Source organism: Panthera pardus, unplaced genomic scaffold, assembly GCF_024362965.1.
Source record: "Panthera pardus isolate Hobbes unplaced genomic scaffold, ASM2436296v1 HiC_scaffold_17, whole genome shotgun sequence".
NCBI lineage: Eukaryota > Metazoa > Chordata > Mammalia > Carnivora > Felidae > Panthera > Panthera pardus.
The window spans coordinates 149,156,701-149,181,776 of NW_026526732.1; the positions used below are offsets into that span (position 1 = coordinate 149,156,701).

At 46.2% G+C, this 25,076-nt stretch overlaps 1 protein-coding gene across 10 annotated transcripts in view; it reads right to left on the reverse strand.

Annotated features, from left to right (window-relative positions):
• Nucleotides 1-19,126, reverse strand: part of LOC109261422 (butyrophilin-like protein 1) — a 97,282-nt gene extending 78,156 nt beyond the window's left edge. Inside the window, exons 1-10 of one of the 10 annotated variants that reach the window (XR_008423107.1) lie at nucleotides 18,782-19,123; nucleotides 17,808-17,936; nucleotides 15,078-15,425; nucleotides 10,995-11,276; nucleotides 10,680-10,880; nucleotides 10,418-10,438; nucleotides 10,299-10,325; nucleotides 9,265-9,291; nucleotides 6,770-6,796; nucleotides 4,504-6,348 (exon numbers count right to left, since the gene is read on the reverse strand). Coding sequence is in view for 9 of the 10 variants with exons in the window: in XM_053905186.1 (XP_053761161.1) it covers nucleotides 5,684-6,348; nucleotides 6,770-6,796; nucleotides 9,265-9,291; nucleotides 10,299-10,325; nucleotides 10,418-10,438; nucleotides 10,680-10,880; nucleotides 10,995-11,276; nucleotides 15,078-15,425; nucleotides 17,808-17,892 (1,683 nt within the window). In the remaining variant the exon portion in view is untranslated. Of the gene's footprint in view, nucleotides 1-4,010; nucleotides 6,349-6,769; nucleotides 6,797-9,264; nucleotides 9,292-10,298; nucleotides 10,326-10,417; nucleotides 10,439-10,679; nucleotides 10,881-10,994; nucleotides 11,277-15,077; nucleotides 15,426-17,807; nucleotides 18,000-18,781 lie in introns of those variants that run through there. The other 9 variants (XM_053905186.1, XM_053905185.1, XM_053905183.1 and 6 more) reach the window with 9 other exon arrangements.
• Nucleotides 19,127-25,076: the final 5,950 nt, after the last annotated feature.

Here is a 25,076-nt window from a genome sequence, read left to right on the forward strand (position 1 = left end):
TCCAGCAGCAAATAGTACGGAGAAGAACAGATCCTGGAGGTGACTGCTGACTTCTCTAGTGGCCAGATTCAGCCACTCTCTAGGCAACCACCTTAGGCTAGTTTCTTGACCTGTTCTGCCCCAGTTTCCTCAATGTCAAGTGTGGATAGTAACGGGATCTCACCCCAACATGCAAGGATGTAGTGCTACACAAATGTCAATAAATGAATGAAGTGCAGGCATCACTGTATTTGTCCTGGGTCTTCTCAGAGACTCATTATTACCCAGCACCACCACCCTCACCACAAGCTCAGCCACTTCCTCAAAGCCAGCTGCTCCCACCTTTCCTTTTATTGGCTGAAAGCATCTTCAGAACCAACTTATCTGTTTAAAAAGCTGAGACTTCTGGAATGTCTCTAACTCAGTAGTGTGAGATCTCAGCAGACCCCAGATCTGCTCTCAGAGATTGCACCTGCAGTTAGCTGCTCTGAGCCCCAAACCCTGCTTCCAAATCCAACGTTGGGTGCCATAGGGTCTTTTTCCCTGAGAGGCAGGTGGTTCCCAGGTGAGTGGGAAAGCAGAACCTGAACGGGTTACAGGGGTCTGAGCCAAAACAGGGTCCTGGGCCCCCACTAAGCACTCCCAGACAGGAGAGTCCACCCTTCTCTGACTCCTGCACCGTCTGAAAGTGAAAGCTTACAAAAAACAATCCCAGCAGACTCTGCCCTATCTTCTGGATATGCACCCCCATTATCAGGAATGAAACAGCATGACCAGAACCAGAAATACAGGACAAACCCACCCTGCATGAGGACAAACAGAGGCCCAGATTCAGCAATTCTTTGTTGAAGCACTGCTACTCTCCAGGTTGGCTAACTTCTACACCAAAAGCAGGGAGTATGTGTGGCAGAGCCAAGATTAATACCTATCCCTGTACATGGGGCTCTCTGTACTGGCTCTTCACTACCCAGCTGATTACATGTCTATTTGTGAATCACATGTGGCCAGAGCCATTGAGGAGTCCCAGTGTAGTTGCTACGTGTATTTTTCACCAGGAGACCACCAAGGTGCTCTCCACAACTTGGCAGCAGAGAGGTTAACACTGAGCAACAGAAGCTTCCAGAATCAACTCCAGGACCCTGGCCCTGACCAAATGAATGGACATTGACCTATCGCTTGTTAGTATTTTGTTCTCACACATGGCTTCGGTACAACAATTCAGCCCTCTCCCTGCCAGGCCACAATGTGCACCAAAAAAGGAAGATTCTATGGTCTCTAAAAGAAAACCAGGGTGCACTGGGGCTTCCTCACCAGCCCCTCCCTACCTGTAGGTTCCCATCTCGGTAAAGGATAACTGGGTGAACACAGTTATCTCTGCCAGAAACTGGAGGGACATTCCACTACACACTCCATGTTCCCACCCAGTCTACCTCCAATGTACCAGAATGTTCAAGACTTTTCTCAAATCCGTATCCATGGCCATTACCTGGCTCCTGACCACCCTCATCCCCCCCTGGCCCAAGAAGGGTGTTCCTGCTTTCCCATGAGTGTCCCCTGCTCACCTCCAGCCTGACCTCCTCAAGTTCATTTTCCTTCCAAGGTCATGATCCTTTCAAATCACCTTGTGTCAGATCTGCCTCATCTGTTCAAGGAATCCCCCTATCAACCTCTTGTCTGTGACCCCCAATCCCAGGCTTCCTCTCTGACCTCTTTCCACACTCTCCCAGTTGCTCCCTCACTGGCTTGGGTGACTCCCTCCAGTTCATGGAGCTTTGCCATCCTCAGGCCTTCTCGCAAGCCACTGGTTGATCCTGCTTGCTCTCTTGTCCCCCAAACCCCTCAACATTCCAGTCTCACCTAAAGTGACCTTCCTCAGAGGGACCCTCGCCAACCATTCATCCCCATACATGCCCCATACACACACGTGTTGGAGTTTAATGACACCCTGCTTTCCACATTAGCCCTGACAAGCATTCTTCTGGGGCATTTCTATGACATTCACAAAGGGAGGCACTGTGTGCCCTGCTCACGTGACCAGCACATAGTAAACACTCAATAAACTTTGTTGAGCTCATTTACAGAGGACTCACTGCAGCAGCCCATTGGCTACTCAGCCTTATCTAAATTGGGCAAACATTTCAGTCCATTGAGAAACACGAAGACTGTTAAAACGCTGACCTAAACAAGTTAGCCCCTTGGTGGATACAACAACTCCACCATCTTTCCCACTTTTCTTCCTACCCCAAACATAAGTTAGTCCATCAGTGAAATGTCCCCCGGATAGAATGGTCAGATTCAACACCAAACACCTTTGTTTGCTCACTTAAGCCTGCCCAGTTCTCAGGTGTTCACATGTTAAGTGATTGGTGTTAAGACAATAGCTTGGCCTAGAGCCTCCCTGGTCACACTTCTGCCATGTTGTTGTCATTACTGTCTTCATTCTGCACGTGAGGAAACCAAATCTGTCTCAGTTCCACAACCACATACTTGGCAAAGACTCTCTCATCCTGTGTTCACTCTTGATTGTTCTGAATGATCTGCTATATTTGTTTTCATGAAACAAGGACTGCCTGATCCACTGATACACGAGAGTGATTGGCTTCTGCTCAGAGGTCTGGTCTGAGATACTAAAACTCTAAGCACACCTAGGACATCTGGAGAGACCTGAAACATCTGATTTTTTATCCCCAAATGTCCATTTCTTCCAATATCCACTTAGACTTGTCAATGTTGGCAAAATGCAACTTAATGCAAAGTAAACTAATGAGATAAGGACCTATATTAGCCTCCAGATCCATCCACCATGGCCCCCACCAATCCCTGCCCTCAAGTCTGCTTGAGGGAGACTCCTCAAGACCTAAGAGACACTAGGGGAGTTTGATGAAAAGACTGAGGGAAGGAAAACAAATTTGACTGCGCTCCTCCTAAGTGCCAGGAACTGGGCTACACAAGTTGTATTTATATGACACTTCATTTTCACACATGCACACAGAGATGAAGGAAGACATGAGCCCTGGCATCTATTAGTCTTTAATCCAGGAACTTCCTAGAGGAGGGAAGGCTGGACCTGCAAGGACACTCCCCCCACCTCCCAGTCCTCAAGCCCAGCCCAGCCCCCAGCTCTACCCAACTCTAGGTGAAAAAGGAGCAGGAAGAGGACCTTGGACTCAGCAATGGCTCAGAATGACATGGCCAGAAAGCTTATCTCCTCTGAATTCCAGTCCTTGGATCCCATGTTGGGAGGGAGAAACATGAAGGAATGACAAAGCACAGGGAAGATGTTCCCTAAGGATCCTGGAAGGACACCTGGAGGTACTGCAGGAAGGACACCAAACAGCAAACTTCACTGCTCTCCCCCAGCTCATCAGGCTCATGTCTCAGCTGCTTTATCAGCAAACGCTGCTCACTGGCCATTAATGATTTTTCTTGCTCAGAATATAAATTATTCTGATGTTAATGTGGTTAATATTATACTTTCTTCTTTTTTTATTTTTTTTTAACGTTTATTTATTTTTGAGACAGAGAGAGAGCATGAACAGGAGAGGGTCAGAGAGAAGGAGACACAGAATCTGAAACAGGCTCCAGGCTCTGAGCTGTCAGCACAGAGCCCGACGCGGGGCTCGAACCCACGGACCTTGAGATCATGACCTGAGCCGAAGTCAGACGCCTAACCGACCAAGCCACCCAGGCGCCCCTATACTTTCTTCTTTAGCAGCCATATAATATCTATCTTTCTTCATGTGTGTTTCAAACAGAGAAATACCTAAGCCATGAAAGAAGGGCTAAGGTAAAATGAATTGTGTTTTTATAATGTGCCAGTTGGTGGAAACGATTAAACACGCTTTTTAAAAACCCGTAATAAAGGAAAGCTTAACTTATGTTATTTTCAATTTTTATTACTTTTTTTATTTGAGTATAGTAGACACACTATGTTACATGAGTTTCAGATGTACAACCTAGTGACTCAACAAGTTTAAACATTATGCTAGTTGTGTTCTGTGTTTACAGGTCTGATTCTGCTTTTTTGCTCATTTGTTTATTCATTTCTTTCTTTTTTTTTTAGATTCCACATAGGAGTTAACTCATATGGCATTTGTCTTTCTCAGTCTGACTTATTTCACTTAGCATAATACCATCTAGGTCCATTCATATTGTCACAAATAGCACAATCTCATCCTTTTTTATGTCTGGGTAATATTCGATTATGTATATAAACCAACTTTTCCTTATCCATATCCATTCCTCAATCTGTGAACTCTGAAGTTGCTTCCATACTTGGCTTTTGTAAATAATGCTACAACAAACATAGGGATGCATACATCACTTCAAATTAGTGTTTTCATTTTCTTTGTGTAAATACCTAATAGTGATATTAATCAATCATTCATTTATTACTATTACTATTTTGCAATACTATTTTTAATTTTTTGAGGAAACTCTATGCTGTTTTCCACAGTGGCTGCAACAGGTTGCATTCCCACCAGCAGTGCATGAAGGTTCCCCTTTCTCCACATCCTCACCAACTTCTTATTTCTTGTCTTTTTGATTTTAGCCATTCTGACAGGTGTCAAGTAATATCTCATTGTGGTTTTGATTTGCATTTCCCTGATGATGAGTGAGGTCGAGCATCTTTTCATGTGTCTATTGGTGATCTGTATGTCTTCTTTGGAAAAATATCTATTAGGTCCTCTTCCCCTCCCCCATTTTTTTAATGTTTATTTACATTTGAGAGAGAAAGAGACAGAGCGTGAGCAGGGAGGGGCAGAGAGAGGGAGACACAGAATCCGAAGCAGGCTCCAGGCTCTGAGCTGTCAGCACAGAGCCTGATGTGTGGCTTGAACCTACGAACTGTGAGATCATGACCTGAGCTGAAGTTGGACACTTAACCCACTGAGCCACTCAGGCACTCCACCTTTGGACTTGGAAGTAATGAGAGGCACTACACAGATTCTGGAAACCATGCTCATAGTCAAAGCTTTCTGAAATTCACCCAGCATCTGAAAATTCTCTTCCTCATTCATATCTTTATTCTGGTAGAAGTTCTCTTCTTTCCAACTGGAGTTGACACACACGAAGAACCAGATCCTTCTTCTTAATTCCTGAATTAACACAGCACTGGTATTTCATGAATAACAGATATTTACTAAGGTTGGTAAGATAAGTGTGCTTCCACCATCCCAGAATAGGAAGTATATACAGTAGAATATTAGACTGCTTTCCTCTTGAACATCAATCAGCCGTTCATTTCTCCAGAAATTTTTGGATGGCCAATGTCTCTGGTCAGAGTGCACATTTCCCAAAATAGAACTGGTGACCTACTCATAGCCTCTGGGTTCATCTGCACAACTCAAGTTGGATAAAATATACACCATTTAATTCTGCAGAGTCATTCAGCCCTCATCTCCTTCATATCCAAGCAGAATAAAGACTGTATGAAATAATTTTCATTACCAAAAGAAGCATTACTTCCAACAGTTAAATGCAGCCTACCCTAAACCAGCTCAGTCAACTATTTTCTTCTGTTGCCTGAGCAAAAGGCATGAACTGACTGTTCTCATAGCCATACCCCAGGAGACTGCATCCAGAGCAAGAGTGCAAGACACCAGATCATCCAGGACTGACCTCAGAGGCTTTTGTCTCAAGGAATGTGAAGCTCCAGAAAGAGCCACCATAAGGAGTCTGGGACAGTGTTGGGGTCCTATGGTCACATAGCTTCAGGGCCATAGAGGAGTAATGGAGAGTCGGCCCCTGGGAGAGCACCATCAACAGCAGAGCCTGAGCTGAACCCGTCCCCTGAGAGGCTTACAGGTTCCTCCAAAGAAGAAGGAGGATTGTTAAGGGGCACAGAGGTCTCTGTAGGCACACCCACCACAGAGCAGATGGTCAGGGACACATCTCCTGACTGAATCATGAAGTATGGAAACAGAGTCCCAGTGGAGGAAGTTAGAGGGAAGGAGAAAAGGTGAGATCCATCAGTCATGTTATAGAAGGAGACATCCCCTTCTTTGAGGTCTAAGAAAACACCCACCCTGTGGGGAACTTCATCACAGATTTCCTGAGGCTCAGGGAGGAGAAAGGTACGGAATTTACCTCCGTACCACCTCAGAACCCAGAACCCCACTTCTGGCCACTCTCTGTACCAGCCTTTCCTCTCCACATCTCCCCTACAGACCCCCAGACCCCACTCGTTTCTGTTTCCATTCCTGATCTCCACCTCCCAGTAACAGCGCCCTGATGTGATGGCCTCCTGGCCCAAGATGCTACAGGGTCCTCCTGGGTCCTCAGTTGTGTCCTCCAAGGTCACACTAGTCTGTCCACCAGAGACAGCAAGGTGCGGATGTGCAGACGCTGGATCCAGAGTGACAGACACTGCAGAGAGAGTTGCCAATCATGCAAGACCTTCTCCTGACCCATAACAAGGGCACACAACCACCACCACCACCCTCAGACACCTAGTTGCATATGGGAAGGGCTAAGCCTCCTGAGATGAGAGTCTTGTGACTCAAGTACACAGCTCTCCAAGCAGGAGAAGTAAGCATAAGACTGATCTGAGGGTTAGATGGGTCACAGGGAACTTGAGGACTAGTCTGGACTCAAGGACTGAAAGATATCTATTTAGAATCCAACATCAGTCACATCCACTAAGCTCAGCTATGTGACTTTTACTGCCCCATCCCACTGCACATCCATTGATGGTGCCAGCATTTGTATCACCACAGCAAGCTAAAGGAGACATCAGAGGCCATGGGGCAGCAGTAGGAATACCCAGAAAGAATGAGAAGTAACTCACAGGCCTGGAACTTCTCCTTCCGCCAGTCTACAAGAGAACCATATTTCACAAATGTAACAACAAATCAGAGATTTGAGGAGACTGTACATATCAGTGTTGATATCTTTTGGAAAAAATCGTTTGGAAACATTCAACTGAAGCATTTATTTCTTTTACACACACACACACACACAAACACACACAGCCATCATGCTACAGCCTTCCCATGAAAGCCAAGCTATAAAACTTAACCACTGAGAGGCTGGATAACAACCTGAAAACAAAGCTCTAGACCCAGATTTCACCATCATATTATGCTTTCTCAAGAATCCTTAGCCACACATCTATCCTGAAAGCTAGGTTTTCTTGAGAAGAATTGGGGAGATAAAAAATTCTGAGGCCTCCATTTATTTCTAAAGAATTGATTAAACTGAACTTGGAGGTTGAATCTAAGCCATGGTAGAGACCATACAACCTGGCAGAGCTGAACTTGGAAGACAACTACAAGCCCTGGGTGAGGAGAATTCAGGACACAGCATCAGAGAAATTGTCCCTAGTCAGAAGGCAATGGAGAGGTTTCAAGGAAGGGAGAGACAGAAGTTCAAGCAGGAAAGACATACATCCAGTGAAAGGACAGACACTATGAACTTGTTTCCCCTTTTCGTGGGTTATTGGGAGGAAAAATATCCCTATATGTAAGGGGAAATCAAAAATATCGGGTCTAGTCATCTGCTCCCCCCTTAATTGCTCAGAGAGATTGAAATCACCAGGAGAAACCCCACGTGGTAGGTACCCAAATATGGTCATGTCCTAGGCCCCCTTATTCATGACACTGAAAAATTATTTTTCAATTTTTAAATATGATGATATCAGACATTAGTTCACCTCACGCTATGAGCCGATCAATATGCAAATATTGATTCTACTGTAATAGTATCTGTCCTTACAAAATAAAAAGGTATACAAAGTATACATTAAAACACGTGCTCTTCAATCCATCAGAGAAGGGGGAATGCTAAAAGAAGACTATTTGATCCTTATTTTTAATAAATACATCCCAAGAATCAGTGAGACTCTCTAAGGGGGTTTCCTCACACATCTAGCCCCAGGTCTCCTGCATCCCTGGCTCCCCCTTCTCTGCTCTCATAGTCCATGTCCATGATCATGAACAAAACATCTGGGACAAACACCCGAGCATGCACACACACACATACACACCTCACACAGGTTCAAAGGACCCAGATTCTTAACTCACACCGGTGCTAAGTGGTGTTCTGGATAACCTTTCACTGCTTTAGGATCCCCCTCACCACACTCTTGCCCCAACTGCTACTGGAAGGTTGAGATGGTCTCATGATCAGAAGCAAACTCAGTCAGAAAAGTACTTCAAAACTGCTCAAAATACTGTAAGTCTTTTCAGAAATCTCTCAAAGAGGTATCGGAGTTTATTACTTCTTGTGCACCCAAAACCTTTGCACACCCTCTGTGTACTTTACACTCAAACAACCGTGATTATGATTTGTGGTCTCTCTTCCACCACTCTGAGCTACCCAAAATCTCTCCAAGAGGAATCACAGGATTTCTACTCCCTTCTCATCTCCTCTCTTCCTCACTGCTTTTCTTTCCCTGATTTGTTCCCAACTTTTCTCTGATAAACAATTTTCACTCCTCTAACTTTCTCCTGTCGTATCTTCACACATTGCCCTGATAAATCAAACCAGTAACAAGCCCATCAGGTAAACATGCAATTCTCCTAAAGGAGAGATAATGGTTGTGAACAATTATAAGTTACAGTTCTTTCAAAAAAAAATTTTTTTTAACTTCTTCCTCTGTTACACAAACATACACATAAGATTTTGTATATAATTGCAGGTAGCTCTCAGACCCACCACCAGGAGTCCATAAATATCCTGGAAGCTCTGGATCTCAGATTCAGAACAGGCAATTTAAAGCAATTACTTTCACAGCAAGCAGGGAAGTTTAGAGGAAGAAACCCAACTTGGACAAGGAGCATGAGGAAACAAATGATGACCACCATTCCAGGGGACCAAGACAAAAAACAGGAAAATCAAAAGTAGATCCGCAAGATGTAGGAATTTCAGGGTAAAATGGATTCAGAACCAAGGATCCCCTTAGGAATACCTGAATCGTAAGCAAGCAAGAATGATATCTGAAATCCTCTAGAGACAGCAATTTCTGGTCTACAAAGCCATTACTGTGGTCCAACTGTCCTTATAAATGAGCACTCTTTCGTCACTGCTCCAGCAAAAGCATCAGTTGAACAAGGTGTGTTCAGATGAAGTTGCTAATCCTAATAGTGACCTACAGTAGAGGACTGGTCAGAATAGAGGCAGATCTGTGTTTCCCAGAAGAGTCCCTGAAGTCTTCACAAGGAAACGACAAACATGACAAGGAGAACAGGGACACCCACCCTGTCCTGGTATGGGGTCCACTGACAGAGAAGGGGGAAGAGTTGAGGCTGAAGGGGTAAGGGCACAGAAAACTGAGTTACTCACCTGCATACAACTGCGCCTTCCTCCAGCCTGAAAAGGGACACACTCTAGTGAAATATGAGCCAGAACAAGAATGCTTAGCATTGATCTACTGGCCTTGCCTCCTCTCTGTACTACAGGTGGCACTCCCAACAGAGTAGGGAGGCTGGAGAGGAGATATCCTCCTGCGATGTGCAGACAACAGGGTATTGTGGGAAATTCCCTGGATCACAGGTCAGAAAGCCTGAATTGCAGGCTGAGTTCCACCCCAGCCTGCTGCAGCTGTGTGACTTTTGCAAAGCCATTTAGTATCTTGTGCCTTAAAAACCTCAAATATTTTTATTCTATCTCCATTCAGTTTTGCTTCTATGAAAATATTTTAGGGAATAAAATATAAATTATTCCATAATTATAAACAGAAATCATTATTACATCCAATGTTTTCCAGCAAAGAGATATTTGGGAAAGAACACAAAAGGGGACATGAATTAAGGACAGGGACGTTAGGTAAGATGTGGGGTAAAAGGGGCCAAACTTTCTCAGAAAACACATCACTGTTCTGGAGCATTGACAGCTGACCCCACCACATTCCCACCCATGGTCTTCCCAGTCCTCTACCCATCACTTTGTGACCAGCACCTCCAGGAACTGGAGAGAAAAGACTCTCCCTGGGTGGTGTTATATGGAGGGGACACACTCCTAAACTTAATGACCCCATTTATTTACATAGCTTCTTTACCAAAATCTCAGAGCATCCAGTTTGAATAAGAACTAGTTGCTTTGAAGGCTAAAAAGTTGGCAAGATATGGGGAGATCAGCACTGGAATAAACCCAAGATGCATGACAGACTCCAGGGACCACCATCACCCCAGGTTCCCAAGCACTGGGTGGGAAACAGCACCCCAGATAGGGAAAGTCCATGGAGCAGGGTCCTGCCCCCCACCAGCTTCCACTTCTGCCCCAGGGAAGGGTCCGTATGTCTGTGCCTGAAACAAGGAGAAGGGACACCTTAGCTTAGGTAGGACAGGAGACCCAAAGACAACTGGAGAGTCACTCACCACCCAGGTAAATGGATTTCCTCCTGCCTGAAAGACAACACAGGAAACTGGTGAGCTAATAACCAGAGTGTCTCCTACACAGGGGACTCAGAAACTTCTGGGGAAAGAACAGAATTTACCGAGATCTTCTTGGAGTTCATCTGAAAGAGAGTGAAGAATAAGTCTGAACTCCCATCCTTAAGAAAGGAAAGCCTGCACCTAGAGAACCCATAAAAGGACTTCTCTGTATCCTAGAAGATCTAACTCCAGACCCGCCTCCACAGCTCCAGCTGTTCTCTCTGGACCTGTTCAGCCACCTGCTTCCAGCCAAGCCCCTTGCTGTCAGCTTGTCCTCTGCACCACTTTCCACACTTGCCTGCCTTGGCTCCTGAGCTGCCTTACCTCTGGCCTTCAACGCCTCCTCCTTTGTCCACCGGGCCTCCTCCTTGTCCCTGTGCAGTCTCTCCCATTCCTGCATCTCCTGCCTCTTTACAGTATGTTCTGTCTTGATGTAATAGGCAGCCCCAAGGAGTGAGAGCATCAGCACCACGAGGCTCACTATGAAAGCTGGCTTCCACGGAGAGGCCTGGGGGAAGAAGGGCTCTGCGGCCAGCCAGAGACCCCATCAGCGGCACAGACCAGGGCAGCCCAGCCCAACACTCACAGAAACCCTAGGCCACTCCCTCTGGCCCTCTGGGAATGGGAAGTAGTGCTGACCTGGGATGAAAATGGCCATCGCCTTCTTCTGGTCCAGGACGGGGTTGAGGACTGAGCAGGTCATGTTCCCTGAAGAGCTGTCCCTCACCACCAGAGCAGACTCCACGCTGAACAGCCCTTCAGTGTCTTGGGCATGGGTCTCAGAGAATGTCAGGAACTTTTCCCCATTAGCAGCTCTCCACTGTATCTGGGGCTTTGGGAACCATCCCGAGGCCATGCACACCACTCGGACCCCGTCCTCCTCTGGCCCTGTGATGTGCACTTGAGGGACAGAGCCCACACCTGTGAGAGAGAAGCTGGAGAGCACAAGGAGGCCTTCCAGAATCCAGGGATGCCAGCAGAGCCTTCCTCTGCACAACTCTGGTGTAGCATTGTATTCCAGGGCTCCCTGGGGAGTGGTCCCTGCAAGGATTAGAGCAGGGGTCCTGCCACAGAGAACAGAAGGAAGGAGCATGGAGACATGCAGAGGGCAGGGCTCTTCTCCCATCCATGAAGCTGGGAAGTCCATCACCCAGAGTAACACAAAGGAATTTCGTCCCAAGTTCTATCCTTCTCTGCTCTTCTCACCTCACACACTCTCCAGGGCATCCGCTAGCACACTCACTGCCCTGTGGTAAATCATTTCCATCCTTGACAACCCTACCTACTTCCTGAGCTCCTCCCACTAATATCCACATGTTAGCTCTGCCAGGATTCCTCACAGATGCTTCAGACTCAAACCCTGAACTGATTCATATTTGGCTTCTCTGTGATAGGCTGATGATGAAAATATTCCCAATCCTTAAGCCTGTTTCACATCCAGCTCACCTTCTGCCACATATTTTTAATGCCTTCACACTCTGCTTCCGGGTTCCATCATGGGACTTATCTGGGCCACTGAGAGTTCAGGGAATGTGACTCCAGCAGAGTTGGAAAGTACTTGTGCCATTGCCTTGCCCTCTGCCACAGGAAGGACATGCTTGGGCTAGAGCAGTCCTTCCAGCTAAAGCTGTCCTAGATCAGCCAACAGCCCAATGAACTTAACCCATGTGAGTAAACCCAGTCAAGGTCGACTGTCAGGACAAAATATATTAAAAGGCAGAGGCTTCTTGTCCCTGTTGAAAGTAAGGTCCCTTCCCATCCTTTTCTTATGCCATTTACTTGAGGAAATTTGTGATTGTGGGGGCTTTCTCTCCTCTTTGAAATGTATACACGTCCTTTGCAAAAACTACATAGGCCTTTTGTCAGGGTTGTGATCCAGGAATGTGTTTCTCAAGACCTTGGGAGCCCTCTTTCTGAACTGTTAACACCAAGGTGGACAGCACCCCTCTCTCCCAGTTACTGGGGGAGTGTAGGAGCCTAACCTCATTGGGGACCAGGGCCCAAGTGCAAAACCACTTCCTGTCATAAAGATGGGAGAAGTTGTAAAAACAAACTATTTTAACTTTTATTTGTCTGGAAAACTCTTCATCTTTCCTTCCATTCTGAATGACAGCCTTGCTGCAGGTTTTTTCCTTTCAGTTACTCTGAATGTATCATGCCACTCCCTCCTGGCCTGACAAGTTTCTGTTGAAATCTCTACTGAGTAACAGGAGGAAGTATTGAACCACTATATTGCACTATATTGAACCACTATATAAAACTACATGTTAACTACACTGGAATTTAAAAACCTTTTTTTAACTTTTAAGATTGGAAAATTTTTTTTTCCTTGGGATAAAGCCAATCAGCTAACATAGATGGTCACCCCAATTACCAACTACATTTAGGGTGCACTGCCCATGACAAATGATACCATCAAGTCCGCTTGAGGGCTAGTAACTGTTTATCCAGAGAACATGTATGTAACAAGTTGCGTCTGCATGGCTATGTAAAAAGGTGACATTTCTTCTGTCTTTGCAATCCCTTGGTAGATTCTCTGGGGTGCACATCACTTACTGGTTAATGCTAATGCCATAATAAAAATGTTTTCTCTCCCTACTACCTTTGTAGTAGGGAGATTTCTGGATTCGGAGACTTTGTCTTTAATTATATTTCCCCTACACTTAAGATGTATGAGTAAGCACCATTAAGATTTGTCAAACACAGCTCAGGTGAGCTGAACTCCCCTAATGCTCAACAGTAAATAAATGGTTGTTACTATGCGCAGCTGAGATTTCTGTCTATGTTGCACAGCATTATGACAGCAATCAACAACTAACACAAAATAGCAATACTTCTAAATACTACTACTAAACAACAAATTGCCAAAAAACACGCAAACAACAATTAAAACAAAAAAAAAAAAACCTTGGGAGTCTCCAATCCCTTCTCTCCAACCCCCAAACTCTTTGTGTCCCCAAATCCACCCACTCAGTTGGGTCTGTTTTCCAAACATCTCTGACACTGGAACCCCTTCTCTTCTCCCACCCCACTGCTCTGACATCAATTCAGGGAACCATCCTCCCCACCCTGTAACTACATGTCTTTCTCCAGTCTTGCTCACCTTCTATGTACCCTCTCTTAGAGCTGTCAAAGCAAACCTCCTCCCAAAAACACCTCCCTTCACTGCTCTGTTTAAAATTTCCTCAGCTCTTCCTCCCAAGTGGCACTTAGTAGGGATTCTATATATCTTAAAAGGGTATAAAGAATTAAGTGGGTTGCGAATGCAAGCTGGTGCAGCCACTCTGGAAAACACTATGAAGGTTCCTCAAAAAAACTACAAATAGAACTACCCTATGACCCAGCAATTGAACTACTAGGCATTTATCCAAGGGACACAGGTGTGCTGTTTCGAAGGGACACATGCACCCCCATGTTTATAGCAGCACTATCAACAATAGCCAAAGTATGGAAAGAGCCCAACTGTCCAGCGATGGATGAATGGATAAAGAAGAGGTGGTATATATATACAATGGAGTACTACTCGGCAATCAAAAAGAATGATATCTTACCATTTGCAACTACATGGATGGAACTAGAGGGTATTATGCTAAGTGAAATTAGTCAGTCAGAGAAAGACAAAAATCATATCACTTCACTCATATGAGGATTTTAAGAGACAAAACAGATGAACATAAAGGAAGGGAAACAAAAATAATATAAAAACAGGAAGGGGGACAAAACAGAAGAGACTCATAAATATGGAGAACAAACTGAGGGTTACTGGAGGGGTTGAGGGAGGGGGATGGACTAAATGGGTAAGGGGCACTAAAGAATCTACTCCCGAAATCATTGTTGTACTATATGCTAACTAATTTGGATGTAAATTTTAAAAAATTAAAAAATAAATAAATAAATAAATAAATAAATAAATAAATGAATAAAGTTCAGTGTGGGAAAAAAAAGATACTGGTATATTGTTAGGACAGACAAATTAATGCAAAAATGGGGGCAAGGGGTGTTGAGTAACAGAAATTAGCCAGTCCTTAGAGGAAAAATTTTAAAAGAATGTACTCATGAACTTGCATGCGTTGATGACAGAGTTGTAAATCAAAAGAAATATTTCTGATTTACTTTTCATCAATTTAACAAAAATGTGACTTTATACTCGAGTCGCAATACTTTCTTTTAGGAAAGAAAACTTAAAAATAAACTGATGATTGGGGCACCTGGGTGGCTCAGTCGGTTGAGCGTCTAACTTCAGCTCACATCATGATCTCGCAGCTGGTGACTTCAGGCCCTGCGTCGGGCTCTGTGCTGACAGCTCAGAGCCTGGAGCCTGCTCCAGATTCTGTGTCTCCCTCTCTCTCTGCCCCAACCCACTCGCATTCTGTCTCTGTCTCTCTCAAAAATAAATAAACATTTAAAAAAAGAAATAAACTGATGATGTTTCTAACAACAACAAAAAGAAGAATTAAGTGAGTGATGGGCATTGAGGAGGTCACCTGTTGGGATGAGCACTGGGTGTTGTATGGAAACCAATTAGACAATAAATTATATAATAAATAAATAAATGAACATTAAAAAATAAAAAAAAAGAATTATAAGGATTCCTATTGAACTAAGCAATAAGTGAAAATCACTCCTTCGCTCATCTCTAAAATGAGAGGACTGATTCATTTGGCCCCTTAGGTCGCTCCCAACTCCAACACTCAGGACACTAAATATAGATGAGCCACTCACCTGCCACCTTCAGCTCCAAACTGGCCTCTTCATAGAAACTTCCCTTTCTGAACAAGCAGGTATACAGCCCGTTGTCGGAAGCCTGGACCTTGTGGATACGCACAGTGGCCTCCCCCTGGCTGAGGAAGTCCTTCACCAGCGAGGTCCGCCCTGTGTACTGAGCCAGCTGCTCTTCTTTCTGTTCCTGCTGGTTTTCATAGATGAAAACTACTTCTGAGAACTTGGAGCGGAACCACCGCAGCTCCATGTTTTCCACATCCATGGCTGGGGACACGTGACAGGGCAGCGTGATGTTCCCACCCAGCACTGCCACAATGGGGTCTGAGGGGCCAATCACCACAAACTCCTCTGTGGACACAGACACAGGAGTGAGAAAGTGGAGAGACACAGGTAGGGAGGCATGGAACACATACTGTCAGGTGGGGGGCCCAGGCAGGCAGGGGTGAGTAGCAGGTGGGAGGCTCTGACCTCACAGACTGAGCTGTGACCACTCTGAATTGGGACAAGATCATCTTACCACACCTTTGAAACCCGGAAATGATATCAAAGAGACTCCCTCAGCAGCCTGTGTTCCTGGTTTCCAGCCCTCCATGAAGGACTCTCTAACTCAGGGGTTCTAACCTTCCACAAGCATTACAATCACCAGGAAGGCTTGTAAAACACTGACAGCTGGGCTCCACCCCCAGAGCTTCTGGCTCAGTACATCTGGGGTGGATCCAACGATGCACATTTCTAAGGGGTTCCCAGGGATGCTGAGACTGATGTTCCAGGGGCCATACTCTGAGATCACAGCTCCAGTTTGGCTCCTCTTACAACAGGACTGAAAACTGACTGAAGTTTATTATTTCTGCCCATGTGTTTCTCCTCTGCTGAATTACATGTGCATTAAAAACTAGAGCCCACAGTTATTTCCATTAAACCTGCCCTCACTCCATCACACAAGCACCCAAATCACCGCCACTTTTCACAGGCCTTGGTCTTCTGAGACGTGGTGGACATGTCACGACATGACACTTCTGCAGAAAGAACCCTGTTGGATCTCCAAAGAGTGACTTCTCATCTCCTGTGCTACTCGACTTTGGCTGAGTCACTATCTGTCTCACCTGAGGAATGACAGTGACTAGTCTCCCTGGGACTATCCTCTTCCCGACCCCATTTGTGTGACCCTTTTAACCTGCAAGTAAAACCATGTCCCCTCTCTATCCAAGCCCCCCAATGCCTCTCTGGTTCCCGAAGTGACCTGCAAGCCCAATAAGGATGATCGCTCAGTGCTCTCTGACATCCAACTCTTGTTTCTCTTTCTTGCTCACTCTGTTCCACCCAACACATGCCTCCTCTGCTCCTTCAACACCCAGGCACACTGCCTGCTTTGCTCTGGCTGCTCCCCACTCTGGAAACCCTCTTTCCATGGGGATCCGGACAGGATGGTACTCCACATCTTCATTCCCATCTCACTGCTTACACCGACCACCTTATGGAGCACTGCTGTCTGCCCACACACCCTCCTACACCGCTGACTGCCCACCCTGTTCTACTTCCTTCTCCCATACTGTCCACTCCTCTAACAGACATAGATTCCATGGAGTTGAGGTAGTTAGTACTCGCTGTCTCCTGCCAGAATGTAAGCTCTGTGGAGACAGGGACTCTGGTTTGTACATAGATCAGCACCTTACACAAACTTCATACCCTGTAAATATTTATGGAATGTAATGAATTAATAACCGAATAACTACTTAGATACCAATAGAGCCAGCAAACAAAAAATAAAAGGAAATTTATTTTCACACTTTTCATAGTGAAATTCACATTTTTTTACTTTGTAAGACATAAACTCCTCATTGGACAACTGTCTTGGTCCCCTTCCCTTATTTTATGGTCCTGGGACTCTTCCTTTTTTTTTAATTTATTTATTTACATTCAAATTAGTTAACATACAGTGTAGTATTGGTTTCAAGAGTAGGACCCAGTGATTCATCACTTGCATATGACACCCAGTGCTCATCCCAACAAGTGCCCTCCTTAATGCCCATCACACATTTAGCCCATCCCCTACCCACCTCTCCTCTAGCAGTCCTCAGTTTGTTCTCTATATTTAAGAGTCTCTAATGGTTTGCCTCCCTCTCTGTTTTTCTCTTACTTTTCCTTCCCCTCTGCTGTTTTGTTTCTTAAATTCTACAGATGAGTGAAATCATATGGTATTTGTCTCTCTCTGACTCATCTCGCTTAGCATAACACCCTCAAGTTCCATCCACATTGTTGCAAATGGCAAGATTTCATTCTTTTTGCTCACCGAGTAGTATTCCATTGTACATCTATAATATTTCTTATTTATCTATTAATCAGTCAATGGACATTTGGGTTCTTTCCAATACTTTGGCTTGTTGATAGTGCTATTATAAACATTGGGGTGCGTGAGCCCCTTTTAATCAGTACATTCGTTTCATTTGGATAAATACCTAGTAGTGCAATTGCTGAGTTGTAGGGTGGTTTTATTGTTAATGTTTTGAGGAACTTCCATACTGTCTTCTAGAGTGGCTGCACCAGGTTGCATTTGGTTCTGGGACTCTTCTTAAATATTTAATTATACCTAGTGGTTGGGGGATCACCAGACCTTTCCTACAGCCAGGGCCTCCACCAATAACCATCTGTCCTGATGGAGACACAGCAGGGCTCCCAGAGGCTCTCGCCCACCCAAGGGAGATGCAGGAAGGGGGATGGGGACACACTTACCTGCAGACCCCCCAGCAGGCAACTGGAAGAAGAGAAGCAGGGAGGTGAGACAGGAGAGCAAAGAGCCTCTGCGGCAATCCTCCATTTCCTCAGGGCTGGGGAGACACAGGGCAGGAGGCAGGAGAACACCTACAGAGACGAGGAGGGCCAGCCCACAGCTCTGGGCCTCAGAACAGACAGAAGGGCTCAGGGCTGATAATAATCCCCAGAACAAGAAGAGTTTTTGCTACTAGTCATTATGCTGATGGGGCTAGGGGCCCCAGGACAAAGGCTGCTCAGGACAAAGGACCTGGCCTTACTCCCAACAGAGGGCTCCATCAATTCCCCATGAAAAGTTGATCCTCATCCTCTATATCTCTGAGGAGTTTCTGCCTCAGGACAAAGGAATCCAGGAGGGGGCTGCCTGGGTAGCTTAGTCGGTTAAATATCTGACCCTTAATTCCAGCTCAGGTCTTGTTCTCAAGTCATGAGTTCAAGCCCCACGTTGGCACGGCGCGTGAAGCCTACTTAAAAAAAAATAATAAGAGGATCCCAGGAGAGAGAGAGCACAGAAATGATAAATGTGTCCTGGTCAGACAAAAAAGGTTTCAAACCACCTACTGCTGGGTGGAGTGGGGGTCCGGCAGCAAATAGTACTGAGAAGAACAGATTCTGGAGGTGACTGCTGACTTCTCCAGATTCAGCCACTCTCTAGGCAACCACCTTAGGCTAGTTTCTTGACCTGTTCTGCCTCAGTTTCCTCAATGTCAAGTGGGGATAGTAATGGGATCTCACCCCAACATGCAAGGATGTAGTGCTACACAAACGTCAATAAATGAATGAAGTGCAGGCATCACTGTATTTCTCCTGGGTCTTCTCAGATTCTCATTATTACCCAGCACCACCACCCTCACCACAAGCTCAGCCACTTCCTCAAAGCCAGCTGCTCCCACCTTTCCTTTTATTGGCCAAAAGCATCTTCAGAACCAACTTACCTGCTTAGAAAGCTGAGACTTCTGGAATGTCTCTAACTCAGTAGTGTGAGATCTCAGCAGACCCCAAATCCGCTCTCAAAGATTGCACTTGCAGTTAGCTGCTCTGAGCCCCAAACCCTGCTTCCAATTCCAACGTTGGGTGCCATAGGGTATTCTTGCCTGAGAGGCAAGTGGTTCCCAGATGCGTGGGGAAGCAGAACCTGAACAGGTTAGAGGGGTCTGAGCCAAAACAGGGTCCTGGGCCCCCACTAAGCACTCCCAGACAGGAGAGTCCACCCTTCTCTGACTCCTGCACCATTTGAAAGTGAAAGCTTACAAAAAACAATCCCAGCAGACTCTGCCCTGCCCTCTGGATGGTGCACCCCAGTTATCAGTAAGGAAGCAACGCGATCAGAGCCACAGAAACAGGGCAGGTACAGGTCCACTGACCCACCCTGCAGGGAGTCACACAGAGGTACAGACTCAGCAATAGTTTGATGAACAACTGCTACTCTCCAGGTTGGCTAACTTCTAAACCATAAGCAGAGAGTGTGTATGGCACAGCCAAGACTAATACCTAACCCTATGCATGGCTGTTCACTACTGAGACTCTTCATGACAGTTGGTGAATACCATCAGGCAAGAGTCTTTGAAAAGCCCCTGGTGTAGCTGCTTTGCTTTTCTTCACCCGGAGACCACATAGGTGTGGCAACAGAGAGGTTACTACTGGGCATCAGGAGCTTCCAGGACCAGTTCCAGGACTCTGGCCCTGCCCAAGCTGAATGGACAGCACCCTGTGGCTTGTTAGTATTTTACAAGTATGCATGGCCTGGATACACCATTCAGTCCCCTCCCTGCCAGGCTGCAGTGTGCTCTAGGAAAGATGGATGTTATGGTCTCTGAAGGAAAACCCTGGAGCACTGGGGCTTCCTCCAGCCCCTCCCTACCTGTATGTTCCCATCTCAGCAGGACACCTTGGTTCACTCAGTTACATCTGCCGGAAACTGGAGGGTCATTCCACTACACAGTCCATGTTCCCACCCAGTCTACCTCCAATGCACCAGAAATGTTCAAGACTTTTCTCAAATCCATATCCGTGGCCAGTACCTAGTTCCTGGCCACCCCCATTTCTCCCCTGGCCCAAACAGGGTGTCCCTGCTTCCCCATGAGTGTCCCCTGCCCACCTCCAGCCTGACCTCCTCAAGTTCATTTTCCTTCCAAGGTCATGATCCTCTCAAGTCAGATCTGCCTTATCTGTTCAAGGGATCCCCCTATAAACCTCTTGTCTGTGATTCCCAGGGCACAGCTTCCTCTCTGACCTCTTTCCATCACTCTGCCAGTTGTCCCTCACTGGCCTGAGTTAGTTCCTCCAGTGACTTCCTCCGTTCCGAAGCCTCGGGCCTTCTCACAAGTCATTGTATCATCTTGCTCTCTCATTCTCTCTCTCTCTCTCTCTCTCTCTCTCTCTCTCTCTCTCTCTCCTCTCTCTCTCTCTCTCATCCCCCAAACTCCTTAACGTCTCAGTCTTGCCTAATGTGACCTTCCTCAGAGGAATCCTCGCCCACCTGCTCATCCCCATACGTGCCCCATATACGTACTTGTTGGAGTTTTACTGGCACCCTGTCCTCCAGCACAGCTCTGACATTGGTTCTTCTGTGGAATGTCTGTGGCATCCACAAAGAGAGGCACTGTGTGCCCTGCTCACATGCCCAGGACACCGTAAACAATAAACTTTGCTTGAGCTCATTTGCAGAGGACTCACTGCAGCAGCCCATTGGCTACTCAGCCTTGTCCAAATTTGGAAAACATTTCATTCCACTGAGAAACACAAAGACGGTTAACTCTGACCTAAACAAGTCAGCCCAGCCCCTCGGTGGTAGGACCCCACCATCTTTCCTGCTCCTTGTTTCTTCCTGCCCCAAATACATATGCTTCACCGAAACATCCCCAGGCTAGAAACTCAGATTCAACCACCTTTGCTTACTCCCTCAAGCCTGCCCAGTGCTCGGGTGTTCATGAGTTAAGTGACTGGTGTTAAGACACTAGCTTGGGCTACAGCTTCCCTGGTCACATTTCTGCCAGGTTGTTGTCATTTATCTTCATTCTACAGGAGACGAAACCAAATCTCTCAGAGTTTTGCAACCACACACCCAGCAAAGCCTCACCCAGCCTGCATTCACTCTTGATTGTTCTGAATAATTCACTGGATTTGTTTTCATGAAACAAGGCCTGACTGGCTCATGGTGCATGGGCTTGATAGTTTTCTGCCTAGATGTCTGATCTGAGATATTAAAACTCTGCACAAATCCAAGACCTCTGGGTATATCTGAACACATCCCAGGTTGTCATCCGCAAAGGTCTATTCTGCCAATATCCACTTAGACTTGGAACTATTGGGAAAATGTACCTTAACGGAAAAATAACAAATGAGGGGAGGCTGGGTGACTCAGTCCATTAAGCATTTCACTCTTGATTTTGTCTCAGGTCACGATCTCACAGTTTGTGGGATCAAGTCCCTTGTCGGGCTCTGTGCTGAGAGAGGAGCCTGCTTGGGATTCTTTCTCTCCCTCTCTTTTTGTCCTTCGCCCACTCACGTGGGTGCACACACTCACTCTCTCTCAAAAATAAATAACCTTTTTAAAAAGTCAATATTTTTTTAAAAAAGAAATAAAAATAACAAATGAGATAAGGACCAATATCAGCTTCCAGGTCTACCCCCCCCACCCATGCCACCACCAATCCCTGCCCAACAGGGAGACTCCTCAAGGCCTAAGAGACATTAGGGGAATTTGATGAAAAGACTGTGGGAAGAATTTGACTGAGTTCCTACTAAGTGCCAGGAATTGGGCTACACAAGTTGTATTTATGACACTTCATTTTCACACATGCACACAGAGATGAAGGAAGACATGAGCCCTGCCCTCTATTAACCTTTAATCCAGGAACTTCCTAGAGGAGGGAAAGCTGGACCTGCAAGGTGCACCCCTCCTTACTGCCCCACATGACCCAGTCCACGAGCCCAGCCCAGCCCCTAGCTCCACACAGCTCTGGGTGAAAAAGGAGCAGGAAGAGGACCTTGAACTCAGCAACAGACCAGAATGATATGGCCAGAAAGCTTATCTCCCTTGAAGGCCAGTCCTTCGATCCCAGGATGGGAGGAAGGGGAGAGGAAGGAATGACAAAGCACAGGGAAGATGTTCCTGAAGGACACTGGAAGGACACCTAGGGACACTGCAGGAAGGACACCACACAGCAAACTTCACCGTCCTCCCCCAGCTCTCAAACTCATGTTCCAGCTGTTCGTCAACAAATACTGTCCACTGGCCATGAATGATTTTTCTTGCTCAATATAAGTGATCCCGATGCTAGTGTGTTAATATTATACTTTCTCCTTTAACAGCCATGTAATGCCTCTTATCTTTAGTTGTTTCAAGTACTTTTGAAACACTTTTCAGATAAATACTGAAGCCATAAATCAACGGCTAATATAAAAAGAAGTGTAATTTTAAAATGTGACATTTGGTGGAAAGGATTAAACCTCATCTTTAAAAATCTGCAATGTGGTGAATCTTAATTTATTTTGACGCTGTGAAGGTCAAGGTTCACTGGGTTATCTTCCACTGCAGGAAAAAAGTTTATACAAGTGTTTCCTGCTTGTTTGGTATCTGGAAAAACTGAAAAATAACAGGAAACACACACACACATACACACATGCGCGTACACACACATAAGGCGATAGTTTCCGTGTAGATTTCAAAATGTTCCTTCCTTTTCTAACCAGCATGACCACGCTGGTGGGTTGAGCTCTGCCCTGGGAGTCTGCTGAGGACAAGACCAAGGGCTCAGTGGGGATGATCAGTATCCCCTGAGTCTGCACACCTGCCCCTCTGGTGAGCACAGCCCTTCCTAATGGAGGCTGTCTTCCCATATCTGAACTATCCCACCAAAGATGCCTCAGAAAATTCCTTAGACCCTTACTCATTCCCAGGAGTGGGGCCTGCCCAGGCCTCTCAGAGGTCGACTGCAAAGCCCAACTGGCCAGGGCACCTGCCCCGGCACCCTCTGAATGCGCAAGTCCCTTTGCTTCCAAAGTCTGAGATTCCTGGGGACATGAAGAGGCATCACTCCCACCCCTCTGAGCTATATAAAGGCAAAGGACTGAGACCAGGGAGAAAGACATTCTTATAGAAATTTTAATAAATTTTATTACGCCATCAATTAGCAAAAGATAAATAAGAAATTGAAAGAAAGCCAAGAGAAAAATGGTGTAAGAATGGAAAGAACAGGGAAAAAAAAGAATGGAAAGAGCAAGAAGAAAGAAGTGAAGGAGGGAGAGGAAAAGGGAGAACAGAATGACGGAGGGAGGGAAGGGCAAGCAGGGAGGAAAGGAAAGGGAAAAGAGAAGGTGCAAGCCCCACCTTGCATTCAGCCCTGATATATCTGGGGACAAGACACCTGAATGGGACACAGGTATTCCCACAGTGTCTCAAGTACATTCACTAGTCACTGAGATGTCAGTGAATGTTTTGCAGTGAGTGAATACAAGTACCGCCCACATATAGGTGACCCAGTCATAACCTGGGAAGCATTTACTCACTCTCCCAATCCCATGTAGATCAGGCCCATCCACAGTCAAGGCTGAAACAGTTAAGTCCTTGTAGGAGGGTGAGTGCAAAGTTATGGGAAAAGGGCCTGGAGATCTGCTACTTTAGCCTCTGACCTTGAAAGAATCAGAGGAGAGAGGCCCGAGGCAGAAAAGTCAGGAGGGGCCCTGGCCAAGCTTGAGAGGCTGATTCTAACAGTCCCCAGCATGCCCAACACCCTGTTCCTCCATGTCAGGGAGACTTGCCTCCACAGGCTGAGCTGTAGGCTGAAGCCCTGAGGCCAGGCCCCAGCTCACTACTGACTTTCACCAAATACTCAGGCCCACCATTTATCTAGTGCTATTTCACTCTGGTCATTATGTACTTTGTTTCAATAAATGACTTACTCTAATCCTCAGAGGAGAGTCTTTCCTCACTTTAAAGCTGAGAGACAGAAGCTGAAGAATACACGAGGACACGGGGACCTGCCCAGGGCCAAACCCTACTTGACGCTGGTCCACCCCAAAACTCAGGTGAGCCCTAAACAGAGGGCACCAGATTGGAGGCCCTGGGCCCAGAAATCCTCTCTAAAGTAGCAGGTCTCAGAGACAGAAGCAGGAGGACTATGCTGCAGCAGCTGCCTGGGAGGCAACCAGACAGAGGGTGCTGTGAGGGGAGAGCAACCCTGGAAACCCTACCAAGTCTCCCAGATTCCATCAGGCTCTGCTGCCCCCTTGTGGCCAGCATGCACAGCACCGAAGGAGCGCTTCCCTGCGGGAGGACAGAGGGACAGAGACAGATACAATCTTATAAATGTGGATGGGAGCATAGGAAACCAAGCACAAAAGACCGCAGGCTACAGGACTCCTGATAGATGAAATTAGAGAACAGGCAAAACGGAAGGCAAAACGGATCCGCGGTGGCAGAAGGCCGATGAGGAGTTCCGTGGCACTGAGGGGTAGTTAGGACAGGAAAGGACACCACATAGTTATCCTGGGGTGGTGGGGCTTAATTCATACTTATCGACTTACTGAAGTTAGCTTATTCATTTTATTTATTATTTTTATTTTATGTATTTATTGTAATTAAATATTATTCATTTTTAAAGAACAAAACTGAGTTCCCACAGGAGAGTGCTGGGACAGATGTCAGCATCTCTGTCCAACCAAGTCTCCACACATTGGTTTGGCTCCCCATTCTCACTGTTCCTCTAAAGCCTGGTAGGGTGAGGATCTCCCTTCACAGACACCCCCATACATACACACACACACACACACACACACACACACACACACACACACATCACTGCATCCTGTCTTTGCAAAAGGTCCACACTGCCAGGCCTTGGTTCTGCCATTTCCCCACACCAAAAGCTATCTTCTCCACCTGCCCCATCCCCTTTCACCCCTCACTGTGCCCCTAGTGAAAGGTCATAGGACACAATCTCTACACTCACTTGTTCAGCCGGCATCTATTGACAGCTGGCTTCAAGCATCTGGGGGAGACAAAGAAAGTCTCTTGCCCCAGACATTCTCACAACCTGGCCACTTAACATGACACATGGCAAAGCAGAGAAACCGCAAGGCAATGTGAGCAAGAAGCGTGGACCCTCAGATAGGCTAAAGATACGATACACCTAAGGGAGGCCCTGGGCAGACTTGCTGGAGAAGTGCCCTAGGTTTGCAATGTTGACTCCCCTTGAGAAACTCCAAATTCCCTGGAACAAAGCTGGA